At 31.1% G+C, this 27,132-nt stretch overlaps 1 protein-coding gene across 2 annotated transcripts; it reads left to right on the top strand.

The window, feature by feature from the left end:
* Positions 1-236: 236 nt before the first annotated feature.
* On the top strand, positions 237-24,899 carry MS3_00007933 (uncharacterized protein; the record flags this gene model as incomplete). 2 transcript variants are annotated; one of them, XM_051216269.1, is made up of 5 exons in its annotated part: positions 237-289; positions 1,108-1,978; positions 4,376-5,295; positions 9,133-11,368; positions 24,103-24,899. In XM_051216269.1, the coding sequence occupies exons 2-4, from the start codon at positions 1,140-1,142 to the stop codon at positions 11,319-11,321; spliced, it is 3,948 nt and encodes a 1,315-aa protein (XP_051066846.1). In that variant the 5' UTR covers positions 237-289; positions 1,108-1,139. The 2 variants fall into 2 exon arrangements, with proteins under 2 accessions (XP_051066846.1, XP_035589895.1); XM_035732909.2 differs by lacking the exons at positions 237-289; positions 24,103-24,899 and having other exon boundaries at positions 9,097-11,321.
* Positions 24,900-27,132: the final 2,233 nt, after the last annotated feature.

Genomic DNA, 27,132 nt, shown 5'->3' with positions numbered 1-27,132 from the left:
AAACTATCTTTGATACATTTTACAAAATTTCTAGCATAAAAATTTACAATGTAGTTACAACAAATTTGTATTTGATTATAGAAATGAATAAGTTTCAATCCTGTACAACCAATTTGTACGCAAGTTAATTTGATTGGCACATTATATTACATATTAATAAATAAATAGAATTTATTATCTATGCATATTGTTACATTTATTTAGATTTACCTGTTTAAGTCTCTCTTTCTCTCTAGTTTTCTTTAGGGTAATACAATGAAATTGGAGATCATTTCCTAATTTATTCTAAGTAACTTCTACTGTTTATTGTTGCTGTTCAAATCGTTCTTTTAGTTTTATTCACTAATTAGATAAAGTTTATCAATATTTGTATCATAGAGTATCTATACAATTTAATTTATGTTTGTATGTGTTAAAAAAAGGGGGGAGAGTGAAGTGAAGTGATTAATTTTTGTTACAAACAGTTATTCAATCTGTACGTACATATCGACAAACATTTAAAAACAAGTTGATTGTCTTAAACCCCTTTATATTCTAAGCTTTTTCTTTTCCTTGTCACATATATGTAGTAAACAGTTTTACTGCGTTGTTTTTGTGTATTTTTTTTGTTATGTGTAGTAGGCTGGTTGTTTTATCTATCGTCCGTTTGTCATACTTAACGTTAGGTATAGACACGTGCTATAAAGTTTCTATCCATACAAAGATAAGGAAGGCTAAAATGCATGTCACTAATATGTTCAATGCGTGAAAGGGGGGATATATATATTAATATAAAGGATAGAAAAACAAATACATTGGTTATTATGTATATGTATGCGAGCGTTTATGGTTAAATCTGTGAGCAATTGAAGTGAATATAAAATGCAGTAATAAAGATAATTTATTGAGATCTATACATTCGAAACAAATCGTTATAAATTCTTACAATGTAATTGTTTCAATCATATCTATACACCACCATCACTTATCAATATATGCTTTCTGTTAGTTAAGAAATTCACATTAACAAAACTACATAATTCCGTTAATTGTATCTGATGTTTCCACATTAGTTGGCGGCAGACGTCAAAATCACTGAGATACAATTATTTCTTCTTTTTTTATTAGAAAAAAGACGAAGAGTAGCAATTTGTTGCACAATGAATGATTACATTTATGCGTTACCTGTTACCCAACCATTTAAAAATATTAATAATAATAATAATTGTTATTCGACTGCATTTACAACAACTATTGAGACTACTACTACTAATACTACTACTAATACTGCTGGAACAATAACAGTCAATAAAAACATAGTTTGTGATGATGTATCAAATGATCAGAAAGATTATTGTTATAGTTATATAACGGAACCACAACAATTTGAATCAATACCTTTATCACTGTTCAATGTACAAAAGCAAAATGATCCAATTGTCAATGATGAATATTTTGTATCTGATGGAAATTTACTAAATAATAATAATAATAATAATAATCTCATTATTAATAATCATAATAATACATCACTTAATTGTTATAATATTTTGCCAACACAATCACATCCTTTTTATCCAGTAAAGTATAATGAATTGACTAAGAATGTGTATAATTCAACGCAAACGAATTATTTTAATAAGAATGATTTAGATGTTCAAACACAAACAAATTATATTAATGATAACGTTGATCACAATACTACTAATACTACTACTACTACTACTAATGATAATTCAATACAGTTACCAACCAATAATACTTATGAATACCATCAACAGATAACTCCTACAAATGAACAACATTTTTATACTTCAAATCTTTTAGATAAATTTATAACAAAAAATGATTGGAATCAACAAACAATGATTACAGAATCATCGAATATAATAAAATGCAAAACACAAAATTCTCTTTATCATTCATCATATGAATTATGTAATAATCAACTATTAAAAAATTATTCTAAAAATTCAACAGAATTTATTTGCTTGAATGAGTAAGTTTAAGGATTTTTAAAAAAAAAAATTATTTATTCCACGGTGAAAAATCACTGTTTCAATTTCTATCATAACATCCCAACTGGTGTTTTTACCTTGACGTGGTGGTCGGTTTTGCTTATCGAGCTATACTGACTGGAACAATCGTTCCTCAAGGTCGTACCATGTCAGACAGGTTGGCTGAAGAGCGGTAAGACTAAAAGAAGCAAACACAAGGTCCGAGTGCGAAGTTATACTGCTGACTGTACAAGAGAGTGACGGTATTAAGGTGTTTCCTTCAGACAACCAGCATAACAGCGATGCTGCTTCATACATGGAAGGGTGAGGTCAGAAAAGGTTGACCCTAAAAATACACACCTCGCCTTATCCCACGGAATTCTGTCTCCAGAGGTAATGTCTCAACAAATACTGAGCTAACACGAAAACTACTCACAAAAAAGGTCATGTGTGACCGCCCTCAAGCAGTTGTCACTTGGGCGCTACAGTCATGCTCTCAGGTCACTAAGGTCACTTCTAATCCAATTTCCTTTTCAGATACCTCCAGGAGAATCCCTTCCAAAGTGTGGGCAACGGGGAAGTGATAACCGCCCTCATACTTCTAACAGCACTCAAAATCAATCATATCAACTATTTTTAGAACACAGTTGAATGAACTTTTTAAGATTTTTATTAACTAGATTTCAATTTTGTTTTTATGAATGTAATGCATTCTATTGTTTCATATATGAGTTTAGTAGTAGAATAAGATCATTGTTATGTATGTGTAACTAAAATTGGTATTTATTAAAGTTCCCCAAAATTACAGCATAAATGGATTTCAAACCATTGACGATAATAATAGAAAATATTTAGCATTGGAATATTTTCTTCACATTATGAAGTTCAGTGGTCATACTTTGAAGAAAACATATATCAGTATTCAGTAGCTAAATGGACAACACGATGGCGTTTGAAACGAACGGTATTGGGTTCAAGTCCCGGAGTAAATATCAACTCTAGGATGTAGGTACATTCAGCTGACGACTCCCAGATAGGATGGAACGCGCATCCTAGATTCCACAGCTAGCCACTGTCCATCTTTGCTTATAAAGCTTGTGATTTAAGGCAATATCGAGGCAATCCGCATGGTATGCACATATGCCAATAAGAGACTGAGCAATTGCAGTCCTAAACAACAATGGGAAGATACAAGCAAACAACACCATATGAATTTAAAGGAAATAGTTATGAATGTAATAACTCTTAGCTATATGGTCAATGAGTAAAATGATCCATTTTTAAAGTCTAAATAAACTCGAAGTTAATGTTACCATTTACATCATGTAAAGGTTATTTATTTCACAGATTATAACAACATAGTGTGGTATAAATCTTGCTTTAAGCATGATCCTATTAATGAAAAGTAATATCAAAACATTTATTGAAATAGATATTGAATTACCTTTTCATTATAAAAGATTTGAGAAACAAACAACAATTTATTTATGCAATCCTACTGGTGAAAACTGCTTCACCTACGACATGTCTAAACTTTATCAGTCACGATTTTTCACTTTAAATTCAAAAATACCTTTCTGACTACTTTTAAATATGATTCTCTTTATTAATTATAATGGAATAGATTAAATTGTAAAATCAGTCCTTACTTGTATTCTAATGTGTAAGATACACAAGTAACCTAGTTTCTAACATTGCAAAGTTAAGATGATTAAGGTTAAACTATGCATTCTAAAAGTGAATCAATGTAAATCTGTTACAAATAAAGTTATACAATTCGAAAATAACACCATCTAGAGAACGTTGAGATCTTTTAAACTTTAGTCTCAACTATCTAACCGTTTACGTTAGATACATTTTAGTGGCCCAGTATCTAACTCCAGTTAGATCGTTTCTGATTGGTATTGAAATATACATGTCGTCAATCCTCGTATATAATTATCGACTTAACTCTCGTTAGTGAATAACGGAGTTATAATATATTTTATATGTTCTGTACAATCGTTGATCAAAACAGACAATCAAGGATGGAGTGAGGAAGCAAAACGGCTTGGAGAAGACGTATTAGCCAACTCGATTTACGCAAGCGTGAATCGCCATTTATAGTCAAACAAAAATAAGTCACAGATGCATAATTAGTAGGGTAAATAATTAGCGCAAATACAACCGTATAAAATAACAGTCAGGGTTAACAAGCGAATAAGTGATAGGATAAAAATGTGGCTTGAGTAGAATGAATAGATGGTCTGTCCAGAGGTTAGAATAACCTATGAGTGCTTGACATAGTACCAGCCCCTACAGAAAATGTACATAATTTGAATAGTTTTTTGAAAATCTTTTGTCCTTACTTACATATTTCTAGCTTCCAAATAATCAGATAAATAATTGCTTTTGGACAGGAATAATCATTTACAACATCAACGATTACCCCATTTAACCTCTGATCTGGATTGTCCCATTTCTGATCTAAGTGACTGTTCTATAATATCAAAAAATGATGAAGTAAACACTTTACAAACGAAATCCACTTATCCATTACGAACGGAAGTCAACAGAAGACGTAAATCCTCCAATCATATAGCACTTGAAAAATCTATGAGTTTATTCCACGATCAACACTCATCTTTATCCAAATATCATCATACACTTAAAACAAATAGACCAACACACAAGTCTACTTATCATTCTACTAATAATTATAATGCTAATGATAATTATCCTACTTGCAATAATGTTACTCGTCATTTAAAATCTTTACAAAATAAACACATTACTACTGATAATAACTGTTGTCATACATATGATTCATTTATACATAATGAAAATTTATTAGAATCATTTAACAATGAAAATAGTTCAAAAGTAAAGAATCAAACAATCATACCATCATCTTCTTCATCATCTAATAGTATTCTATCCCGTTCACCATATAAATGTCGTAAATGTAAAGGGCATGGTATGTCTGAACCAGTTAGACAACATAAACGTAATTGTCCATATCGTGATTGTACATGTGATATGTGTTATCTAGTTGAAAAAGGTCGTCGTATAGTAGCTCAACAAATTGCATTATTTCGTGATCAAAAAAATCATAATATTCAAAAATTATCACATCAAAAAGATCGTTCTATAAAGAATATAATAATTAAAGAATCATTAAATAAAATAAATGAAGATAATGGACCACATTGTCGTCGATGTCGTAATCATGGACAAAATATTTCATGGAAAGGTCATAAAAAAACATGTCCTTATAGAGAATGTTATTGTAATCAGTGTATTTTAATATCATTACGTAAATCAAATGAAAAAGACCTAAGTAAGTTGATATAATACATTTGTATACTTAATTATTTTACGAGATATTAGTAATTCATATGAATAGTATATATGGACATCCTATTAAATCTAGAATATTCTTTTATAAAGTTTGGTCCAATTCAAAACCATTGGTCAATTTGGAGCAAGGAACATATCAAGAGTTGAATACTACGGTTGAATATCTGGGCTACCTGTGCCTGCCATTTAGATATTCCAACAAGTTATCTGTTTTCTTGTTTGTTTGAACACATCATTATGCCTATTGAGCACATAACCTATTCAGGCACGCTTATGAAAAGTTTGCGACATTTTGATGTACAGGTACAATCAGCGACATCATGGTGGCTGGCAATATGCATTGAAATGAACGAACCCTATTCAGATGTTGATTCTCGAACTGCTAACATATAACTGGTGATAACTCTATATTTATCGTCAGTATCAATCAAGAAATAAGAAAAGGAAACTTGTTGAAATACTTTGTGCTGAGAATCTTATATTGTACCAAAAATATAACATTAAATAAAGCTAATAATAATCGTAATAATTCTACAATCTTCTGGTTACAATTACCGAATATTTTCTAGTTCTATCTGAAATCAGTCTTATAGTTTTCAATTTATTCAAATTCCCGTGAGACTATAATTTATGGACGACCGTTGAGCGACGCTAAAGTGACCTTGAGAGTGTCCACCTAATAACTAGGATCAAATCAGGGTTATAAACCAGTGTGAGGAATTAGAATTATGATTTACATTTGATGATTATGGTTAGGAATTACATTTATGGTTTTCATCACGAAGTGACATCAGCTATAATGCCAAAACTCTATTTAGTTAAATGGATGTGTGAATTTCGAGCTGAAATCCGAGACCTGTTATCTTATACCTGATTGGTTCGTCCATAAATTATAGTTTTGCCCAAATTCCTTACAGTATAAATTATCTACTTAAGTTTGGTTATATTTGTTGATTAACTAAGATAGTCTAGATACTTCATTCTTCCTTCATTATAAATATTCTGAATAATGATATAGATGTTAGTGAAATACTAGACATTAAACCGTTACATATTTTTCAAAATACTATACCTAATAGCTCTCAAATCTTTTTGGATAGATTGATGTGAAAATAAATTCAAATAATTCTTAGACTATTCATTCAAAAGATCTTTATATGGTTCCTATATATATACGGGACTCAAACCCAGGACATATCAGTCTCGCGCGTGAACGCTTAACCTCTAGACCACTGAGTCGGCATCTAGTTGTGGTAATTTCTAACTTCAACCAATCTCTATTATGTGATGAATTTAGTTATTATATAACATTACCAGATAAAATATGAACTATTCTAGATATTTAGATGGATTTTTATCACAGACTGATATCAATTAGAATAGCATTAAAAATCAGGAAATATTAGAAGACTATTTTATTCTAGGGTTGGAACTTGTTATCAGTATAATGACAAATTTTTATTCCAAAGACAATTTCCATTACTGATTAATATCAATTAGAAAATAATTGAAAACGAGAAAGCTATATACAATTGTTTCACTATATTCCGATATATTTCATCAATGTAGATCTGTAACCAGTAACTTTTATTATTTGTATATCCATAAATGTAGATTAAGACAATCAAATAAACAATTTATTTCAGTTCATATTGCTAACTCAATTCAAATTAATGTGTTTGAATGGACCAGTTACATGTTTCCTAATATTTACGATAGTTATTATAAATCTAATTTCTATTTATACTACAGAAATATGGGAATAATAGTTAGGAAACAGTAAGAATACGTGAATTCTGTATTTTCAGTCAATTACTATTTCAATATTTGTAATTGTACATTGAATGTATCGACAATTCTAATTGTAATGCGCATCCACGATCCCGCACCCCGTGAGATTCGAACTCAAGACTTATCAGTCTCGCGCCAGGCGCTTAACCAATTAGACCACTGAGGAGTCCCATACTAGGACGAAACGGCCGTCCAGTGCTTCCAAATTTTCCTTGGTGGTCTAGCTTCAATTGACTCATGATCTCAGTTTGTGAAATTTCTAAAATCTCCACAAACCCCTTCTGATAATTCTAATTGTTTCATTATTATAGTACTCTGACCAAATCTCCAATATACAGTCTTTTTAATATGTTGGCTAAACATATATATATATATATATATATATATATATATATATGTATATATATATATGAATAGTATTACTGCAAGAAGAGTAGTTGAATCTTTCTCGTTGTGTAGTAACGAATATCATGTTTGTCCAGTATTTGGATGATGATCGGATTCGATCTATGAAGTTTTGATAAGGTCTAAAATTAGGTAACATGAGTTCAAATCTCAGGAGATGCATCAGTTTCTAAGATTTCTAATAATTCTTGATGATGAATGTTAAATGATATGAAATTAAGATTAATATATTTCTGCCGGTTACCTTCAATCATTCTAACATCCTTGTTCGATTATATTATTATTCCAAAAAAGCTAGATTTGACTTTTAATTACTCTTACCTGGCTCTTTTGCACAAATTCATCGAGTATACAATAACACATTTATTAAGTACACGCTTTATTATCTGCATTAAGGACCTCAATAATAATGATAAAATCAAGATTTCGCTAGTAAAATAAACCAATTTGACAATAAAATAAAGGCTTGAGACACTACTCTAATTATTGACAGAAACATTGGAAATATAAAGCGTAGAACTAGAAAATGTATACATTTATAGGCTGTACTTGTTACAGATTGATCTCAGTTGGGGTATCATAGAAAACCAGGGAGCGTTGGACAAGTGTTTCGTTCTAATATAGGATTCCTCAGGGGCCCATACTCAAGAACCCAACTTTCGGTCTTGTAGCGAACCATCAGCTATCAGGACTATTGGGTTGGGTTCGAATGTTATGATTTCAACTTCCCACGTACTTAACGCTCTCATCTAAAAATGAATAATTCAACATGAATTTTGTTTTCATTACCGAACTGACATCAAGACAGAAGAACCAGTGAGAACCAGTTGAAATCGACTTTTGTAATTGAATGTTGTCCACAAGTACTCTATGTTACCAATAATTGTGGATGAACTTGCCTTAGGATGGATTCCTCATGTTCCATTGATGTCTTGCCTGCCAAAGTCCTACTAGTTCTGGAGTAAAGTAGCTGTTGACAGTAGGCGGTCATTGTGATGTATCGTAGATTGTGTGACTTTTAAAGTTTGAACTACAAGGTTTCAACTAAACAGTTTAAAGGTTTTATGTGCTTAGAAATGACGGGTCTTTTTTATTCAGACAGATGTTTAATGCCAACAATTCCGCTCAAAACTAACTTCAAAATAAATCCGTCATTCGTTTAATCTAATCGGAATATTAAGATAAAGCTTTGACAGAAATGAAATAAATTCCGATTATAAAAGTAAGAGTAAAATAAGTAAATTCTAAAAGAAATTAAATTAAATAATTTACAGGACACTTAGGTGAAAACCACACTTTAAGTGTAAGAGTTAACGATAATCAGTTGCTCAACTTGAAATAGGTGAAGTGGGGGTTCAAAACTGGTAACTGAAAGTTGAAAATTGAATCCGTTAACCCTCTAGACCACCAATCCATCAATAAGTAAATAAGCTTCCCTAGTTGAATACAATTAATGTATGTATTCTGAACTCAACAAAACTGTTCTTAGATTTTTTTTCATACATTTGTTGTCCCCGAAATTAATCCCGTTTGACTAATTAGCTTTCAATCTTTTCACTTACATATTCATTTGTTTATAATTGAGGAGAAGTAACTCAAGAATTTATTGATAATCAACCAGGGAATGGAGAAAAGAAAACATCAACAAAGGATATTTCGGCGAATTATGAAACAAATACGTGTAGCTTTAATGAAAAGTGTCACATTATTAATTCAAACTTCAATTCAACCACTTCAGAAGACTATAATCACAATGCTGCATATAATCCATACTCTAATAATGATCCAGTCTCTTCTTTCGGTGAAACTTGTAAAACTCATGATTCATTTTATCCACCTTTAGTAAATAAAACGTGTGTAAATTCATTGATTCATCACTTAGTCACTTCTTCTATTACTACAAATTTGGATCCATTCTGTACAACACATATCAGTAAGTGTGAAAATAAACAAACTTATTGCTCTTCAACTACATCTTCACATTTAAAGTCCACAGAAAATTCTAGTCATGAACCTTTGACCTATCGAGAACCATTCAACAACATTACAAAACCACTTAATGTTTTAGAAAATACAAATTTTTTTAATGTTGATAAGCATGAATTCAATTCACAAAAGATACTCAACAAAACAGATTCTGTTTTTCAAAATAATCACAATTATTTTACATCATTTGATTGTCCTAATTCAACAATTTCAACAAATAAAATTCATGAATCAGATCATCATACAAATCAATTGCTTGAATTTAATTCACCACAAACATTTTGTCATTCAAATATGAATACTGGATCATCAATAATGAGAACAAAATACAATGAAATTGTTAATTCAAACAATCCATTTAAGACAAATTATTTAGATGATATTGAAGTTCACAGTACAAATAATAATTCAGAACCATTTTCAAGTAATCAATCAATTGAAATAAACAAATCTATGTTAGAAACTAAATACCATGGAAGTTATGTAACAGATTGTTCCTTAAATAATAATTCTCGAAATTTTATCGATTATGTCAACTCAAGTAATGATCATTTTAAGAATTTGGATCAACATTTAAAAACATATTATTCATATCCATCACAAGTGAATAAAGAATACACTAATAATAACTTTTATCATTTACAGGGATATCAAAAATCAAATCCTAGTTCATTAGTATCATCTTCTCTTAAAAATACAATTACAGACTATATATGTCATTCAGAAGAGAAAAATACATGTCCTACAGATTATTTACCACATTCAGTAAATCTCAATGAAGAGAAACTTATTCGACCAACAACAAATCATACCGCTGCTTTAGCTGCTGCTGCTGCTGCAGCAGCTGTTGCATTTCATCATGAAGTGGTCACTCAACAAAAACATCAAGAAGAATATACTCAACATATTGATGATATGAAACAAGTATATAAACAATCAGATATTCAATTAGAACAACAAAACCTATTCAGCACTACTACTACTACTACTACTACAACTACTAATGATACTATCAGTAATATGAATAACATTAATAATATAAATTCTATCAAAGAAGGATTAAATATTGTACAAGAATCAATAAATACACCATTCACTTTTTTAAATATGTCTAATATTTTAAATGATAATTATGATTATGATAAACAAAATTATTCAAATGATCATTTATTGATTACATCACCTTTATTAAAATCATTTCAAACAAATTATACACAAAAAATAATTAAATCAAATGAACAATCATTAAATTCATTAACTAATATGAATATAAGAAATAATTTAATCAATAAACAATATAATTCTAATCTTGATATTTTAACTAATTATCCATTGAATTCAAATAAACAACCACCACCACAACAACAGCAACAATCACCATCACAACAACAACAATATTTGACTAAAGATACATTTAATATACATAAATATGATACATTAACAAATAATATGAATATAAAACAATTATCTACTATAAAATATGATAATATCACTGATTTAATTCAACATAATTCTAATGTAAAATTTAATCAAGAAATTAATAAATTACAAATTATACATTTAACAAATGCAATCATTTTACCATCAAAACAATCATCATTAAAACAATTACCATATGAATATGATAATAAACAAATGAAATGGTCAACAATTTATCCAAATATTCAATCGAATACAATACAACAACAACAAGAACGAAGTAATAACAATAATAATAGTAATAGTAATAATAATGATACATGGAATTCACTACCGAATGAATGTAATAATCTTTTAAAAAATTTCGAAGTATCAACTAATGTATTTAAACAGATAGGATTATAAGTATCAATAATCATTTAAATATGGAATAATAATTATTTTAATAAATAGTAAGTTCAATTTATAATAAATTATTGTTAAATATTTAAAATGTTGAGTTTTCTAAGTTGAATAGTTTTAATTGTAAAGATTTCATGATCTTCCTAAATAGCATTATTCATAACATCAAAAGTTATTCGAATATATCATCAAGTTTAGAGATCATAACATTATTTTGAAAAAAACAAACATGATTGATTCGACCTTAGTACGACCAAGGTTGAAGAGAGTCAGCTGTCCCTCTCGAAATGTTGTCATATTGCCTTGCGTATACAGTCAATGACAGGGAAGTCCTACTCACTATTTTCTCGTGGCATTAATGATGTTTACGAGATTGAGAGGATAAAAAGCGAATATCCGGTGCTTTAACTGGGTTGGTGAATATGAAGGATCCATCTAGGGGAGTTGGAAAACCCTGATTCCAAACTAATGGTTTATATGGGCTTCACGATCCTGAGGGAAAAAATGGCGTATGAACCTATTCTTGGTCACTGGATACCATGGGACTACATCCGATGTTGCTCCACTGCCTTGTAGATCAGACCTTTAGGTCGAAGGCTCCGTGTGTGGTCCCCTAAAAAAACCACTTGCCTCGGTTTAGGCACTTGGGCAGTATCATCGCCCACACACAAATCAAGTGACTTGTGTGGTGGATATGTATTCAGCGCCTCCTTGTACCAATATGTGTTTGAATAAACAAATAAATGTATCATTTATTTCAATGATCTAGTAGATCAAAACAACGGTTTACTTATGTAATTATGCGTACGTTTTTAAAATTTGGCTAGAATAAAAGTCATAATATCAGTAAGAAATAATATTATCAGAACGGGGTTTGTGGAGATTGTTGTCATTTTAATAGTTTAATTCATGAGTTGATGTAAGACAGATCACCGTTGAAAATCTGGAAGCACTGGACGGCCGTTTCGTCCTTATCAGCACTCATCCGCGATCCCGCCCTCGGGGCTCGAACCCAGGACCTGTCGGTCTCGCACGAGAATGCTTAACCTCCAGACCACTGAGCTGGCATCCAATTGTGTTAATGTCTAACTTCAGTCTGGGGGTTAGTCGTTCACGTGCAAGAGTGAAGGTTCTGAGTTGGAATCCCACGTGCAAGATCATGGATACTCACTATTGAAAAATCCCACACTAGGACGAAACGGCCTTCCAATGCTCCCAGGTTTTTCATGGTGGTCTACCTTTAATCGACTCATGAACTCAACTATTAAATTACTACAACCTCCACAAAAATCCCCTTCTGATATCTTAGTGAGTTAAAATTTTCGAACATTTATATGATCGCATCCATAGATGGATTGTGATGACACTTTTTTCGAGGTTTTTTCCTAAGGATTTATTGATTATCTAAGTAAATTTAGACATCACTCTTATTGATAACAACTTGAATGTTCTAACTATTTACGATTACGAGTTCATCTAGTTTGCGAACGGAAACAAAGTTTCTGACCAAAGACCAATAAGCTAGCTATTCTGATGCTTCCCAGCCGCGCTAACTAGAGAGAAAGAAGTTCAAGTTTGAAACGGGGAAATATGGTCCGCAAGCAACCAGGAGCACGAGCAATCACGACCCTGTTTAGTCAGAAACACACTCATTTATGTATTGATTCATACACCCACTTTTGATTAATAATCAGAATAAATCACATATATGAAAAATAATTCATACAAGAATGTCGTATGTTATACAGAATAAAATGTCATAGGGGTAAAGGAAACAAATACCATACTGAGTGATCATCAAACTGAATTAAACGGAATTAATGTTAAATAAAAATCATAATGAGTATATCAGTCTGATTTTGACCTTTCATCCCGTCATAACACTAGTGAGCCACCATTTCACATATCACAGTCTACTACACTTTAATTGCGTTGATATGTACTATTGCAGAATATCAAGTAATACACAAAACAGAGTATGTGCTTTTTATCCAAATGTCTCTATCTAAGATAACCCTTCATCTCTTTGTCTTCTCATTGAGGTTTAGATCTTTATAATTCAATGTAACTAGAATATGACTGATATTATACAAGGGCTAAGGAACCTATGTACAGATTCAGTATACTTGGTTTTTATGCAATTTGATGTAATTTGATGGTAATTAGTATAATACGTATGAATACATACAATACAATTATTTCTGATCCCATGATATGAATTACTACGTTCTTTCAATAATATCGATATCTCTGTAAAATCCTACTTAGAAAAAAATTGCTTTTGAAATGGCAGGAAGAACTCATCTATAGTACTAAATATTAGTTGAAATACATAAGTTTATTCCAGCATGTAGATAATCTGTTGTAAATGGAATTTTGAACAAAAGCATAGATACGAGAATATGGAAAAGAAGAAGACAAGGGAAAACAGAGGCCGACAACCAAATAAACAAACAGCATACATATTTACATTGTAAAATCAATCGTAAATAATTAATGATTAACAAACAGTAATTCAATACAGTCAGGTTACTAAGACTAACAATAAATAGCGAAGTTACAATAGCATCATGACTACACTATTTAGAATCTTAGAAAAAAGATATCAACAACATCCTGAAACCAAAATGAAACATCATCATATCATGAAACAATTAGGTTAGCGGCTGTTTATTACTTCTTGATCAAGATTATTTGACCAGCATTCAGGACAAAAATATGACACCTGTTATTATTATTATTATTTTCGCCTTTACCAGTAGTATTAGTATTATCTAGTCATAAAAACAAGACTTGGCTCTCATAAAACTATGTGAATCAGTTACAGTCCCATGTCAACAAAAGTATACATGGCACACCACCATTAAAAGTAAGCAACAAAAAAAACCAAGTTAACATACAGAAACACAACATTGTTACTAATTAATCTCTTAAACATATATCAGTAAAATCATTACAAAATATACATTACACCAAAACAGAATAAGATTTCATTTACTGACAAGGTAACTAACTAGTTAACTAATTATTTGTCTTCTTTTCTGCAATAGAATTAATTATTTGGTTTGTACACAACACCAAAATCATTCCATCACAAGTAACCAATTAACAACAAAATATGTTATTATTAGAAGTTATATATCTTTTTAAAGTCTTACACTATTTGTATATGATGTTCATTGTCTTTCATGTTTTATATTCACTTGTATTTACTACCATGTATATTTATTCGTTGGATTGATGAAAAAATTTGAGTTCATTAGGTCGAATTACGAAAAATGAAAAATAAAAAACAAACAAATTAGTTATTTCAATAGTTGAGATCATGAGTCAATTGAAGCTAGACCACCGTGGGAAACCTGGAAGCACTGGACGGCCGTTCGTCCTAATATGAGACTCCTCAGCAGTGCGCATCCACAATCCCGCATTCGCGAGATTCGAACCCAGGACCTACTGTTATTGTAATGTTTTGTCCTAGGAAAAGTACAAAACATTTCAGTAATAAGATTATTATATAATACCGTTAAAGCATTCAACTTGGACTGTTAAGATTACACAGAGAATATGCAACTGAAATGGATCTTTTCGATAGTGTAGTGTTATTATTATTCTTTAAGCTCGATAATTTAACTATGGTGTTTTTATGATCATTCTAGTCAGCATCTTCAATGCCTACTTCACTTTTACATGAAATGTGTACTAAAGGTGTTATTGAAAATGATATTGAAGACTCTACAATTAAATTATCGAGCTCAGAAAGCATAACATCACCATAAGTATTGAAATCTCCAGATCAAATTGCAGAATTTGAATTCTGACGTACATTTTATACCTATTATTAAATAATAATAAAACCTTCAGACGATCAATATTGATCTAAAATGCGTTCACAATCTACCAACAGTTATATCTTTTGTAGATTTTAGTAAATCTGAAGGGTATTGTCTTGATTTGATATATTCAATGTAATAAATTTAATCGCTATTTTAGAGTATCTATCTATAACTGATGAATATAAAATTTCTTTCATTGTAGATTTTATACGGTTTTTAGTTTTTTTTATGCTGTAGAATCACTTTTACAGATTCGAACTGAAGCCGTAGAAGAGTGTATATGAAAGCGAATATTCTATCAAGCAAAATAAAGCATCATTACGATAGGCTCTGTAAAGTATTCTTCAGTTCTGAAGAAATAAATCTATCAGAATATCCTGGATGATCCCATATAGTGTAAGAATGGTTAGTCATAACTTAACAATTTAATGCTGACATTCTTCTGTTTCTTCAACATAGTATGTGACAGATTGAGGTGCTTATCGTAAGCTTTTCAAACATTTTTCAAGTTTTGTCTTGATAAGACTCCTTGTAATCAAGTGTGAGACCATGTAAATTTCTTAACAGCCCATTGTAGGAGGCATTGTTCATTATGGAACTAGTCAGTTTTATTATTACATTTAAATTCAAGTTTCCCTGTACTCTAAAGATATGTAGACTTTCTTGAGAGCGCATCATTTAACAATGAGTTGGGAAATGTCTGAAAAAGTAGTCTGATGTTCTATTAACATTGACATAAAACGGCCAACTTCTACTACGGAACTTATCTGTTGTACTGTGTACTAATGCTCTAGATAGAAGTTTCGGTGAGACTATAATTTATGGACGACCGTTGAGCGACGCTAAAGTGACCTTGAGAGTGTCCACCTAATAACTAGGATCAAATCAGGGTTATAAACCAGTGTGAGGAATTAGAATTATGATTCACATTTGATGGTTATGGTTAGGAATTAAATTTATGGTTTTCATCATGAAGTGATATCAACTATAATTCCAAAACTCTATTTATCCAAATAGATGAATGAATTTTGCCCCAAAATCCGAGACCTGTTATCTTATACCTGATTGGTTCGTCCATTAATTCGTCTCTCCAAAGTTTCATCTTGTGACTTGTAGTTTTATTGGAAATTTAATCTATAACTTTAGTTTGATGAGATCACTTTATTACAAGGCTAAAAAATCTGTTTGATAATGAAACTCAAGGATTAGTATGAAATTACAAACAAATGTCTTCACGAAAATGGTTCACTGAATTGTTAAAAGTGCATTTTGTGGTGAATAGTACATCAGAATTGAGGTTAATAGACCTGGGAAGAAGAATTCACTTAATGAATTGATAATCATAAATGATCAAAATGAAAGGAACACTGATTAAAGGTTGTAAGCAACAATAAATAATACATCTCTTGTATTGAAATGAGTTCTACTTTATAAAATACAATGTTTACAATGTGTCAACTGTTACTTTATTGGCAAAGTTATGTACATGTGTAATAGTGACTACATTAGAAAGGTAGAAAGGCGGCAATCTAGATAGTTATTTTACAGTATACAAAGTTTAATGACACCCCACCTAATGATACACACCGTACCAGATGGATACAATAGGTGAATTTAAAACAATTGGTAAATAGAACAATTTTACTCTTAATAGATGTATAGAAGTCACATTCAACCATTTTCCATACTATCTATGATTATTATTTAATAGATTGAACAGTATGTTTTGATTTCCTTATATTACAAAAAGTCTTATATTATGTACTATCTTCTCTAAGATAGTGGTTGGAAGTAGTCAAAAAGGTTTCTCCCAACTACCATCTTATCTCAACATAATACACACAATGTCGAGTCACCTAGACTAGTGACCATATTGCAATTTGATCGATAGCATTCGATCTACACTAAGAATGACCTGATATACATGATATTGATCATCACCTAGTGATCAATCAATTGTGAACTATCTTCCCTAATACACCATAACTCTCATATCAATTACATATTAAAAAAACAGTGTTAGAAACTTTTTTAATTTAAATCATATTGTAATTTTATCATTCAAGAAATTTACTATTGTCTAATGACCAAATAAGATTATTATTTGTTCACTACCATCGTCCCATGCTTTATTCAACTTTTTTAATGTTTACCAACGATCGCTAATTAAAAAAAGCATTATCAAAGAAAGGATTGTCTTTACTAAATTGTATTCAAAGTTACATTCTTCATCAATTGGAATACTACATATTTAGTTTTATAAATAGTTGAGGGCTAATATTTCTGAAGGGTCAGTTACCCAAAACTATCTCAGTCATTAAATCCATAAGTGTAAAAATATTTTTTTAAATAAAAAAAACAGTCATATCAGTCAAATTTTTATAGAAAATCTGATAAGACTGTAATTTATGGACGACCTTTAAACGACGTTGAAGTGACTTTGGGAGTGGACATCTACAGATTAAAACTAAATGATGATTATAAAGCAGTTAGAATTCTCATTTACAGTTGATGATTAGGGTTAAAAATTAGACTTAGGGTTTTCATTACGAACTGACATCAGCTATAATACCAAAATTCTATTTAACCAAATGTATGAATGAATTTCACACTAAAAATTCATGACTCGTTATCTTATATCTGATTGGTTTGTCCATAAATTATAGTCTCGCCACTCATTAAACGAAAGCTTTTAGAATTTAATAAGCATATAATATGTGTAATCATTTGACAGTTTTACAATTTAAGAATATGAAGAATTACTAAGTATGTCAATTCGACTATTGTATAGTAGGTAATTTAAAAAGAAGGCAATTACATTTTACAGTCTATAAAATTTTAAAGAAATCTCGTTTATACATATATGCATCCCCTTTAACTCTTTTTAGTCTTCCAAAATTCAGTCCTCTTATCCATATATATATATATATATATATATATATATATATATATATATATATATATATATATATATATATATATACGCAGATATACGTAGATTTATATGGTTTGGACATAAACAATAATACCATAACATTACACACTTGTTTGTTTGTTATTTGTAAATACATCATGTCATAGAAGATTGAGTCGTATGTTATTTATATGGATACATTCGAAATAAGAAAGTATATTTACATTTGATGACCTCATAATTGGATCATATAAATTCACTTTCCATATAGACATCAATATAAATATTTGTGTCAAACATACAAACACTTATAAATGTATCTACAGTTCAAAATGAATGATTACATAAGATTTGATTCTCTTTTTTGACCATATTAAAATGTATCATTATGTATCGTTATAGACATTTGTTTTTTAAGCGGTAGATTTATATGTAGTCAATATGTAGTTTAAACCTCATCCCTTAGACAAATACATATCATGGTCAATGTAATACTCATTCATTAATACATATTAAGTATGATATACAGTGAATATGATCTAAATGATTCATTTATAATAAAATAATATTATACCTTCTGTTTTTATGATTTGATATATATGGTTCCATCAAACGTCCTGTATATATATATATATATATATATATATATATATAGCGAAAATCATTGTCATTTGAATTAATTTTTAAAATTTTTTGGTGAAAAAAACGAATTAAATTTCGACATTGAAACATTATTTATTGTCATTTTTCTTGTTTAAATTCATTAAATGACTTTGAAATGTAAAATACCGCCATGTTGAATATTTTTTTTAATTCATGGTATTTAAAATGATAACTCTGGATAGAATCAACAAATTATTAAAATAAATTAATACTGAAATAGGATATATATCTATAAATTTGTAGTGTATCTATTCCATAATATTCAGTAATTGTAATTTATTAAAATCTATGGGTTTGGTGTATTCTAATTTATATGGATTGCTAAAAAAAATCATAAACCTAATACCTTCTTATGTCCAATTCTATCAATGTGTCGATCACCTACACACAACCTTACAAAATGTCTGACAAAAGTATTAAATCCTATCCGGAATCAATTTTTTAAGTATTCCTTGATTGATTAATTTGGATTAATTAAGTACTTAATGAATATGAATATAAAAACGAAAACAATGTGCTCCTTTGGTGTGAACACTTTATTTACAAACGTTACCTCTTAGGAAAATTATTGATATTTTGTGTAACTATATCTCATTGAATAATCTTCCATTACCATTTCCTTTGAAAACTTAGAGATTTATTATTATTGTGTACTGACAATATTAAACTCACTTTTCAGGGTGGGCACTTTCGAGAAATAGATGGTGCAGCCATGTGTAGCCCTTTAGAACCGTCGCTGGCTGATGTGTTTATGAGTTCTGATGAAAATCTGAATGAGGACTCAATTCAAGAGATTTGTCTTTATAAATGGTACGTTGATGACAACATAATCATAGATGATAAATGTGAGGATGCGAACCGCTTGTTAAAAGAACTCAACACAAGTCAAAACTATATCTCCCTTACATGCGAAGAAGAAAGGAATAACCAAATTCCTTTTCCAGACATATTGATTAGTAGGAGAGATGATGGTTCCATCAAACGTTCTGTATATAGAAATCCGACATGGACAGGGCAATATCTTAGTTTCCATAGTCACTGCCCAATTCACTACAAACTTGGATGAAGAAAGTGTTTATTCAGTAGAATCAATCGTATTTGTACTAGCGATACTATTGAAGTAGAGACGAAGCTCTTGACTGATATGTTAATGAATAATGGTTATTCATCGAAGTTCATAAACCGCTGGAAGGGTTGCAATACAATTAGACCTATGAAGCTTCTGGCACCTAAAAAGCGAGTTTACATTTTATTGCCATTTAGAAGCGACTCAAATAGTCTCATGTTGAAACGAAGACTTAAATTAGCCATCAACAGGACATTTTATGCAGCCCAACTTGTCATTACTGAAAAGACAAGGTCTGTTTCACCAAAAACCCTAACAGCACGTGAGCGATTGTGTCACGTTCCACTGTATCTACCAATTTACATGTAAGCGCGGAAACACGTACATAGGGAGGAGCAATCGTGATCTCCAAGTAAGGGTGGCGGAACACATACCCAAATGGCTACAGAAACAAATGAATTCCAATGGTCAAGTGAGATTACAGGATAGACAGACATTTTCCTCCAGTGCGAAACATTTGATTGAGACTGGTCATAAGGTTGACATCAAGTCAGCATTTGTAGTGCTGTACAAAACCTTCAAGGATGCATGCTAAAGTTTATTGAAGCCTTGGCTATACGGAAACTGAAATCCGCTTTGAGTGTTCAAAAACAATTTGTTCTTACCCTTAACCTACCCTGGTAATACTGATGTATTATCCGGAGTGGTCATCACATCGTTTTTGTGTACTTTATTTCCCTTTGTTACGGCTTACCTTTAACCTGTCTAGTTGACCTTTTAGTTTTCATATAAACATGTCTTAACAAGTATATGTGTGATCAAATTGTTTGATATGTATTGCACAAATATGACATCATATAATTCTGATAAACTTCGTTTACTCATTGTATCATCGAAATTTATCAAAGGGACTAATTTTTTCTGTCCAACAAGTTCAGATTAAAATGAAGTTCCTAGTGTAAATTATTCTCTTATATACAGCATTGATATATTAAATAAACAGAAAAATGCTTGAAAATACTAGATAATTACACCTTTATTAAACATTGAAAAATTACGATTATTCCCATACATTGTTTTATTCGATTCATCAAAAAGTTGAAGTCATTCGGTGGATAATTCATTTGAAACAATGGAATCGATTTTTTCAGAAAGAAATATGATCGGTGCATCCACAATACAATACCAACAGTCTGGTTAACATTTATTTGTAATGGTAACTTAGATAAAGACAAGGGAAGATTAAATAAATAAATAAATAAATATGTATTAAAACACTAAGATTGTTAGTTACTTTATATTGATTCTATCAGGATAATTGGAATTCAGTATTTTTGTTATGTAAACATTAATTTATAAATTGTTATTAGCAGGTTAAAAAGATCATTGCTGATGAATCCCGTACTAGGACGAAACAGCCATCCAGTGCTCCCAGGTTTGGCATGGTGGTCTAGCTTCAATCGACTCATGAATTCAACTACTAAATAAATAATATTTGTTACGCTGGTAGAAAGCAACAGATTGTTTACTCGAGTTGTATTAGGTAACGTGTGATCGGAACGTAATAACAGGAAAGCACTTGTATAACTTCTCTCTAGTTAGATTATCAACTAGTTCGCTTATATTGCTAGTTGAATCAGTGACTTTCTATTTACCAACTGATAAACATTGACCAACGAAAAATAACTAGTACTTTGATGCCGATTGATTGTTGAACTAACTCAGTGGTTAATCAGAAGGTAGAAAGCAGTTCAGTTCTCTATTGTATTCAGTTCAATCATGATTCAAAATCCGCACAATAATATCAAGTAAATTCTTGACCCCATATTAACATAAATAAAAATTATAATATCGGTATAACTACGCCATAATTGGAAGAGAACTAAGTAATAGGTTTGTAGTCAGTTAACAGTTACTTTAAAAAGGTATAAAACTTAATAATAATTTATGTATCACCATGAAAACTTACGTCCAATAAAACACCAAAATATCATCAATTAAGTATTTGATATGCAAAGATGGTTAGTGGCCAACAGTGGAATCCAAGACGCGCGTTTCGCACCGTTCGGGACTCGTCAGCCGGATGTACCTGCATGTGTTGATGTTTAATTTGGGTATCGAACTCAGTACCGTTCGCTTCAGACATCATCGAGTGATCCACTTAGCTAATGAGTCCTGATAACCACTTGATTGTGCAATGGGGCTAAGTTGAAATTCACTTAGTATTGTTTGTTTGAATCTTCCCATTGTTGTTCAGGACTGCAATTGATCAGTCTCTTATTGGCATATGTACATACTGTGTATATTGCCTCGATATAGCCTTAATTCAAGATTGCAAATGAACATTTTTTTTATGCACTACATACTAATTCATAACTATGGTCAAAAACCGAACCAAACAACATCGAAATACACAATGAATTAAATATCATTTTAAATGTCTGATTAGTAGATAAATTTTAATGTATCGAATTGGCCGTAGCTAACATTAATTAACCAATAATTTAATGTAAAAATACAATTTACGAGATAAACAGATCAACTTGTTTAATTAGTAAATGTAACTAAATTACTGATTTATCTATTTCACTTATTAAAACTTTCCGTTTTTGGTTAAATGAGCATGAGTAGGGTTTCCTGTAGGTAAAGGTCAACTTGAAAACTAAACCTCCTTCATAATTTTGTAGAAATTAGGTCTAAGTTTTCAACTTTTCAGATGTCACGTTAATAGTATGAATAAATTGACGGAAAACTGATCTGCGTCTTTCTATGGATGGATAAAAGACATTAGCTTTCTAGCCTAATTACCTTCTATATTTACCTTTCGGGTGCTGTAAACATTGAAATTTTTATATGAAAAGTTATCTCTAAACTGAAAGACACCATTAAAACACCATAAATACATCATTTGCTCTGAATAAGTAAAAGTAATATGACAACTTTTGAATAGATGGACTTAAAAATAGAAACGTTTCTGTCAACCACATTTTTATTATTTATCATCAATTCAACATTATGCTTTAAGTTGGTAATATGTTTACATTTAGAAGTCACATTTAGAAAAAAAATCCTCACTCCCTACTTAACAAAAGATCTGTGTACTTGTAAGTAAAGGTGAGAGTGAAAATTCCTTTGTCAATTACAGTACTTCTGGGAGTCACTGTCGTTCATTTTGTAGATGACGATGTCATTTTCAATTAGATTTCCACTGATTGTTGAATATTTTCGGGAATCATTTTTGAAATTATAAGTTATTACTGATTGTTTTATTTAGAGTAAATCATCATTGAAGAGGCAACATATCATCTGTCATTATGTGGTGTAGGCTACTTATGTTGACAGATATAAGTAGTATGTACCACCAGTCAGAAGTGGAATACCTACCAACAGAAGATTGAGAAGATTGAATTGAAGAGACTAGAAAAAGAAACAGAGCGGAATTGAAAAATGATGAAGTATGTACTGAACAACTGAAGAAAGATATGAAAATAATGTATTTAACGGATGACTTTCATATTTTATGAATTACTTTAAATAAACTTCAGTCTACTGGCACAATACAATTAATAAGGCCAACATGAGAATTGAAGTAAACACCTCTTTAGTAAGCTCATTCCAATTTTATTAAAAAAGAATATGATTTTACACATAATTTCTTCCAGATTTGAGTCAGTCAGTCAGCTACAACGTAGGACTAGGCACATACATGCATCAGTCCAAGTTGCCACACCTCATTAGCACAACGAGGTGGACAACAAATTCACAGAACTAGTCACTTCAGTGGTTGCATATAAAGATATAGTACAGAAGGAAAGAATAATTTGGTAGAAAGAAAGATATAATGCTATTTTAATCTCATAGTTTGAGGGAAGACAGAGAGTGTATACACCTACGCCATTGTGATCGGTCCTGAGCGATGTCACCCAAAGTCTCCAACCATTGGTTATGATAGTCACGCAGACCCCAACCAAGTAGTCTGCATCTACCAACACGGATCGAACAATAATTTAGTGACTTCAAGGACTGATGCCACGTTTTGGTTTGGCCGCCTATAACTTTCTTCCAATCATCCCCAACACTAGTCAGCATTACGCGTCATGGTAATCGGTGTTCAGGCATATTTAACACAGGACTCAGATTTGAGTCTGATTACTTTGAAAGATAAAACCATCTGGGCTATGTTTTCTTTGTTGTTGTTGTTGTTGTTGTTGTTGTTGTTGAGACATTATGTTTACAATTAATAATGATAAATTTACCAACGTCTCTATTAATTTTCCTGATACTTTCTAATCACTTTTCATTTTGTAGAATATAAACAGTAGAAATGAAAATCAAGTGGTAACACTAAATTGATACTAATGAAAATTATTAAATCCCTTTAAAGATCCTTATTCGTAATGTTTTCACAATTGAAAAAAACAGATTGAAAGATAAAAGAAAAGAAAAAGAAGAAAGAAAGAGAATAATAAAAATGCATTTATTTTCCTTGTTAGCAAGATTTGGAAATTATTCAACAGACTACTTTCTTTTCATTTTGTATTTCACAAATCTTTCTGAGGGAAAAAAAGTTCAACTTTATTTGAATAATAATAATAATAATAATAATAATAATAATATTTATTTATTCACACTTTATAAATATTAATTTCTTTAATTAACAACATGACGTTTATATTATTAATATATAAATTATATTTCATATTAGGGTTTGAACGTCTTCTGTTATTGATTGATATTGAGAATTGAATTTTGATTGATTTTTATTAACACATATATGTATCCTGTTTTTGAATTGTTTCTAAGTAGATAGTTTGTTACAAGTTATTTACTTGAAGTGGAACTTAGGATGAACGTTTTTGTTTTTAAATCTTCATAATTTGGGAAATGTTGGTTCATTGTTTCTGTATTCTAATGCTGATGTTGGACATTATGCTCATTGAACAAGTCAGAGGCGTTCAGTACTCAATGGATGACGTTTTCGTTTTTAAAGTGAAAGGTATTGGGTTTGACGTCTTAATATGAATATTAGTACTGGGATCGAAATATGAGCACTTGATGAGCCCTAACATAGCATGAAATACATGTTTTAAATCCTACTTTCAACCATGGTCCATTTATTTTAAATAATATTAGAGTTTTTTTTAATACAACTAATCTATATTTTTCTGAAAAAATTATGATATCCATGTACTAAATTCTGTATAAAACTGCCATGATTTTTCATGTATATAGGGACTTAAGAATCCTAACAATCCGGTTTCACTTTGTAGACCCACTTATTATCAGTTTGCTAGTAAAATAAAAGTCGAGTTTTGATTTAATCTAATTGGGGGCTCAAAAAAGGTTATTTTAAGTTCTGACAATTTTTATTAAGCTCTGAGCCCAGTTTTCATGCTAAGCTTGAAATAATGAGATTTATCTGGAATCATGAAGAAACGTATACGATTTCTCAAACTTAAGTTCTGGCCATCCAGTGTTACAGTCAATTATGCTTACTCTGAGCCGTTTACGGTGTAAGATAAGTTTTGAATAAGTTATCGATTAATATAAAAAGTTTATTCGCGATTAGGTTGAACTTTACTTACACCTGGTACTCCTAACGGAGCATAGGCCGCCGACCAGCATTCTCCAATCCACTCTGTTCTGGGCCTTCTTTTCTAGTTCCATCCAATTCTTGTTCATTTTTCTCATGTCTATTTCCATTTCCCGGCCTAATATGTTCTTTGGTCTTCCTCTTCTTCTTTGGCCTTGAGGATTCCATGTGAGGGCTTGTCTTGTGATACAGTTGGGTGCTTTCCTCAATGTGTGTCCTATCCACTTCCAGTGCTTCTTCCTGATTTCTTCCTCCGCTGGGATCTGGTTTGTTCTCTCACACAGTACGTTGTTGCTAATAGTGTCTGGCCAACGGATCTGAAGTATTTTGCGTAGACAACTGTTAATAAACACATGTATCTTCTGGATGATGGCTTTCGTAGTTATTCAGGTTTCCGCCCCATACAGTAGAACCGTCTTGACATTTGTATTGAAAATCCTGACCTTGGTGCTGGTTGACAGTTGCTTTGAGTTCCAGATGTTCCTCAGTTGTAAATATGCTGCTCTTGCTTTGCCGATCCGCGCCTTCACATCTGCATCAGATCCACCGTGTTCATCAATGATACTACCCAAATATGTAAAGGTTTTTACATCTTCCAAATCTCCGTCAATTGTGATTCGATTGGTGCATGCTGCGTTGTATCGGAGAATCTTGCTTTTCCGTTTGTGTATGTTGAGACCTACTGCTGCTGAAGCTGCTGCTACACTGGTCGTCTTCTCCTGCATTTGTTGTTGCGTTTGGGATAGAAGGGCCAGATCGATTAGGTTGAAGGTGCTTATTATATTCTAATCGATACTAATAAATACAACATCAAAATTATCGTTGCTTACTGTCATATTGCTTTATGAGGGTTTCTCATTGCTATTTCAGCACGGAAAATTACTCCATCTATCAAAAAAGAAGAGTACTTAAAATGTGTGTAGAGAAAAAGGGTTCTGATCATTGAGGAGCTTTAGCAGTCTGTCGGACTTAAGAAAACAGTTTGCTAACTTATTTCCAACTTTTATGAACTACTCAGTGAAAGTTAGTGGTGCTTATTTATTTATTACTTATATTCTGAAGAAACCAATTACCATTGTAATCATTCAGTTTTATTAAGAATTTCGTTTATTGTTTTTGATCTGAATATCTCTGTTCTGGGTTGTGGTATTAGTGTAATAAAGCTGCTAGTAATACCGGTATTGCGTAACAGTTACTATTCTTCTTTTCAATCAGCAATAAAATAAACAGGATGTATATAACTGCTTGACAGGACTATTGTTATGTTTTAGCTTGTCCACACAAAAATCTGAATCCTCTTTTTCCTATCACACCCTGATGAATAACACTGAATGAAGTTATGTTTAACAACAACATTTATGTACTGATAATTGTTAAGTGGTGCACTGCTTCCTGAAACCTCAATCAGGATCAGCCAAGAACTCAATTTTCACATCACTATTTTCAATTACACATACACAGTTGAACTGGACGTTTCAAAGCTCATAAACCCACAAGCTGATTTTAAGGGACACTCCGAAAGATTTCAAAAACTCTCACGTGTTTTTCCTCTACCATTATAAGTTGGAACGACAAGTGAGCATCTTTCTTTTGTCTTTTCGGTTGCTGGTGGTTGGGCCGAGTCACTGGAGAAATAGTTCCAGGTGAATCGGAGAAAGTATTTTTGCGTATGCCCTTGAATTTATTATTTCGTTGTTTCTCCCAAGTAGCCCTAGGGAGGTTATAAAAACACTGATCTGGTTTTA

Source organism: Schistosoma haematobium, chromosome 4 (assembly GCF_000699445.3).
Source record: "Schistosoma haematobium chromosome 4, whole genome shotgun sequence".
NCBI classification, from domain to species: domain Eukaryota; kingdom Metazoa; phylum Platyhelminthes; class Trematoda; order Strigeidida; family Schistosomatidae; genus Schistosoma; species Schistosoma haematobium.
The sequence above is the reverse complement of the archived record's forward strand: the minus strand, read 5'-3'. Positions and strand labels throughout refer to the sequence as shown.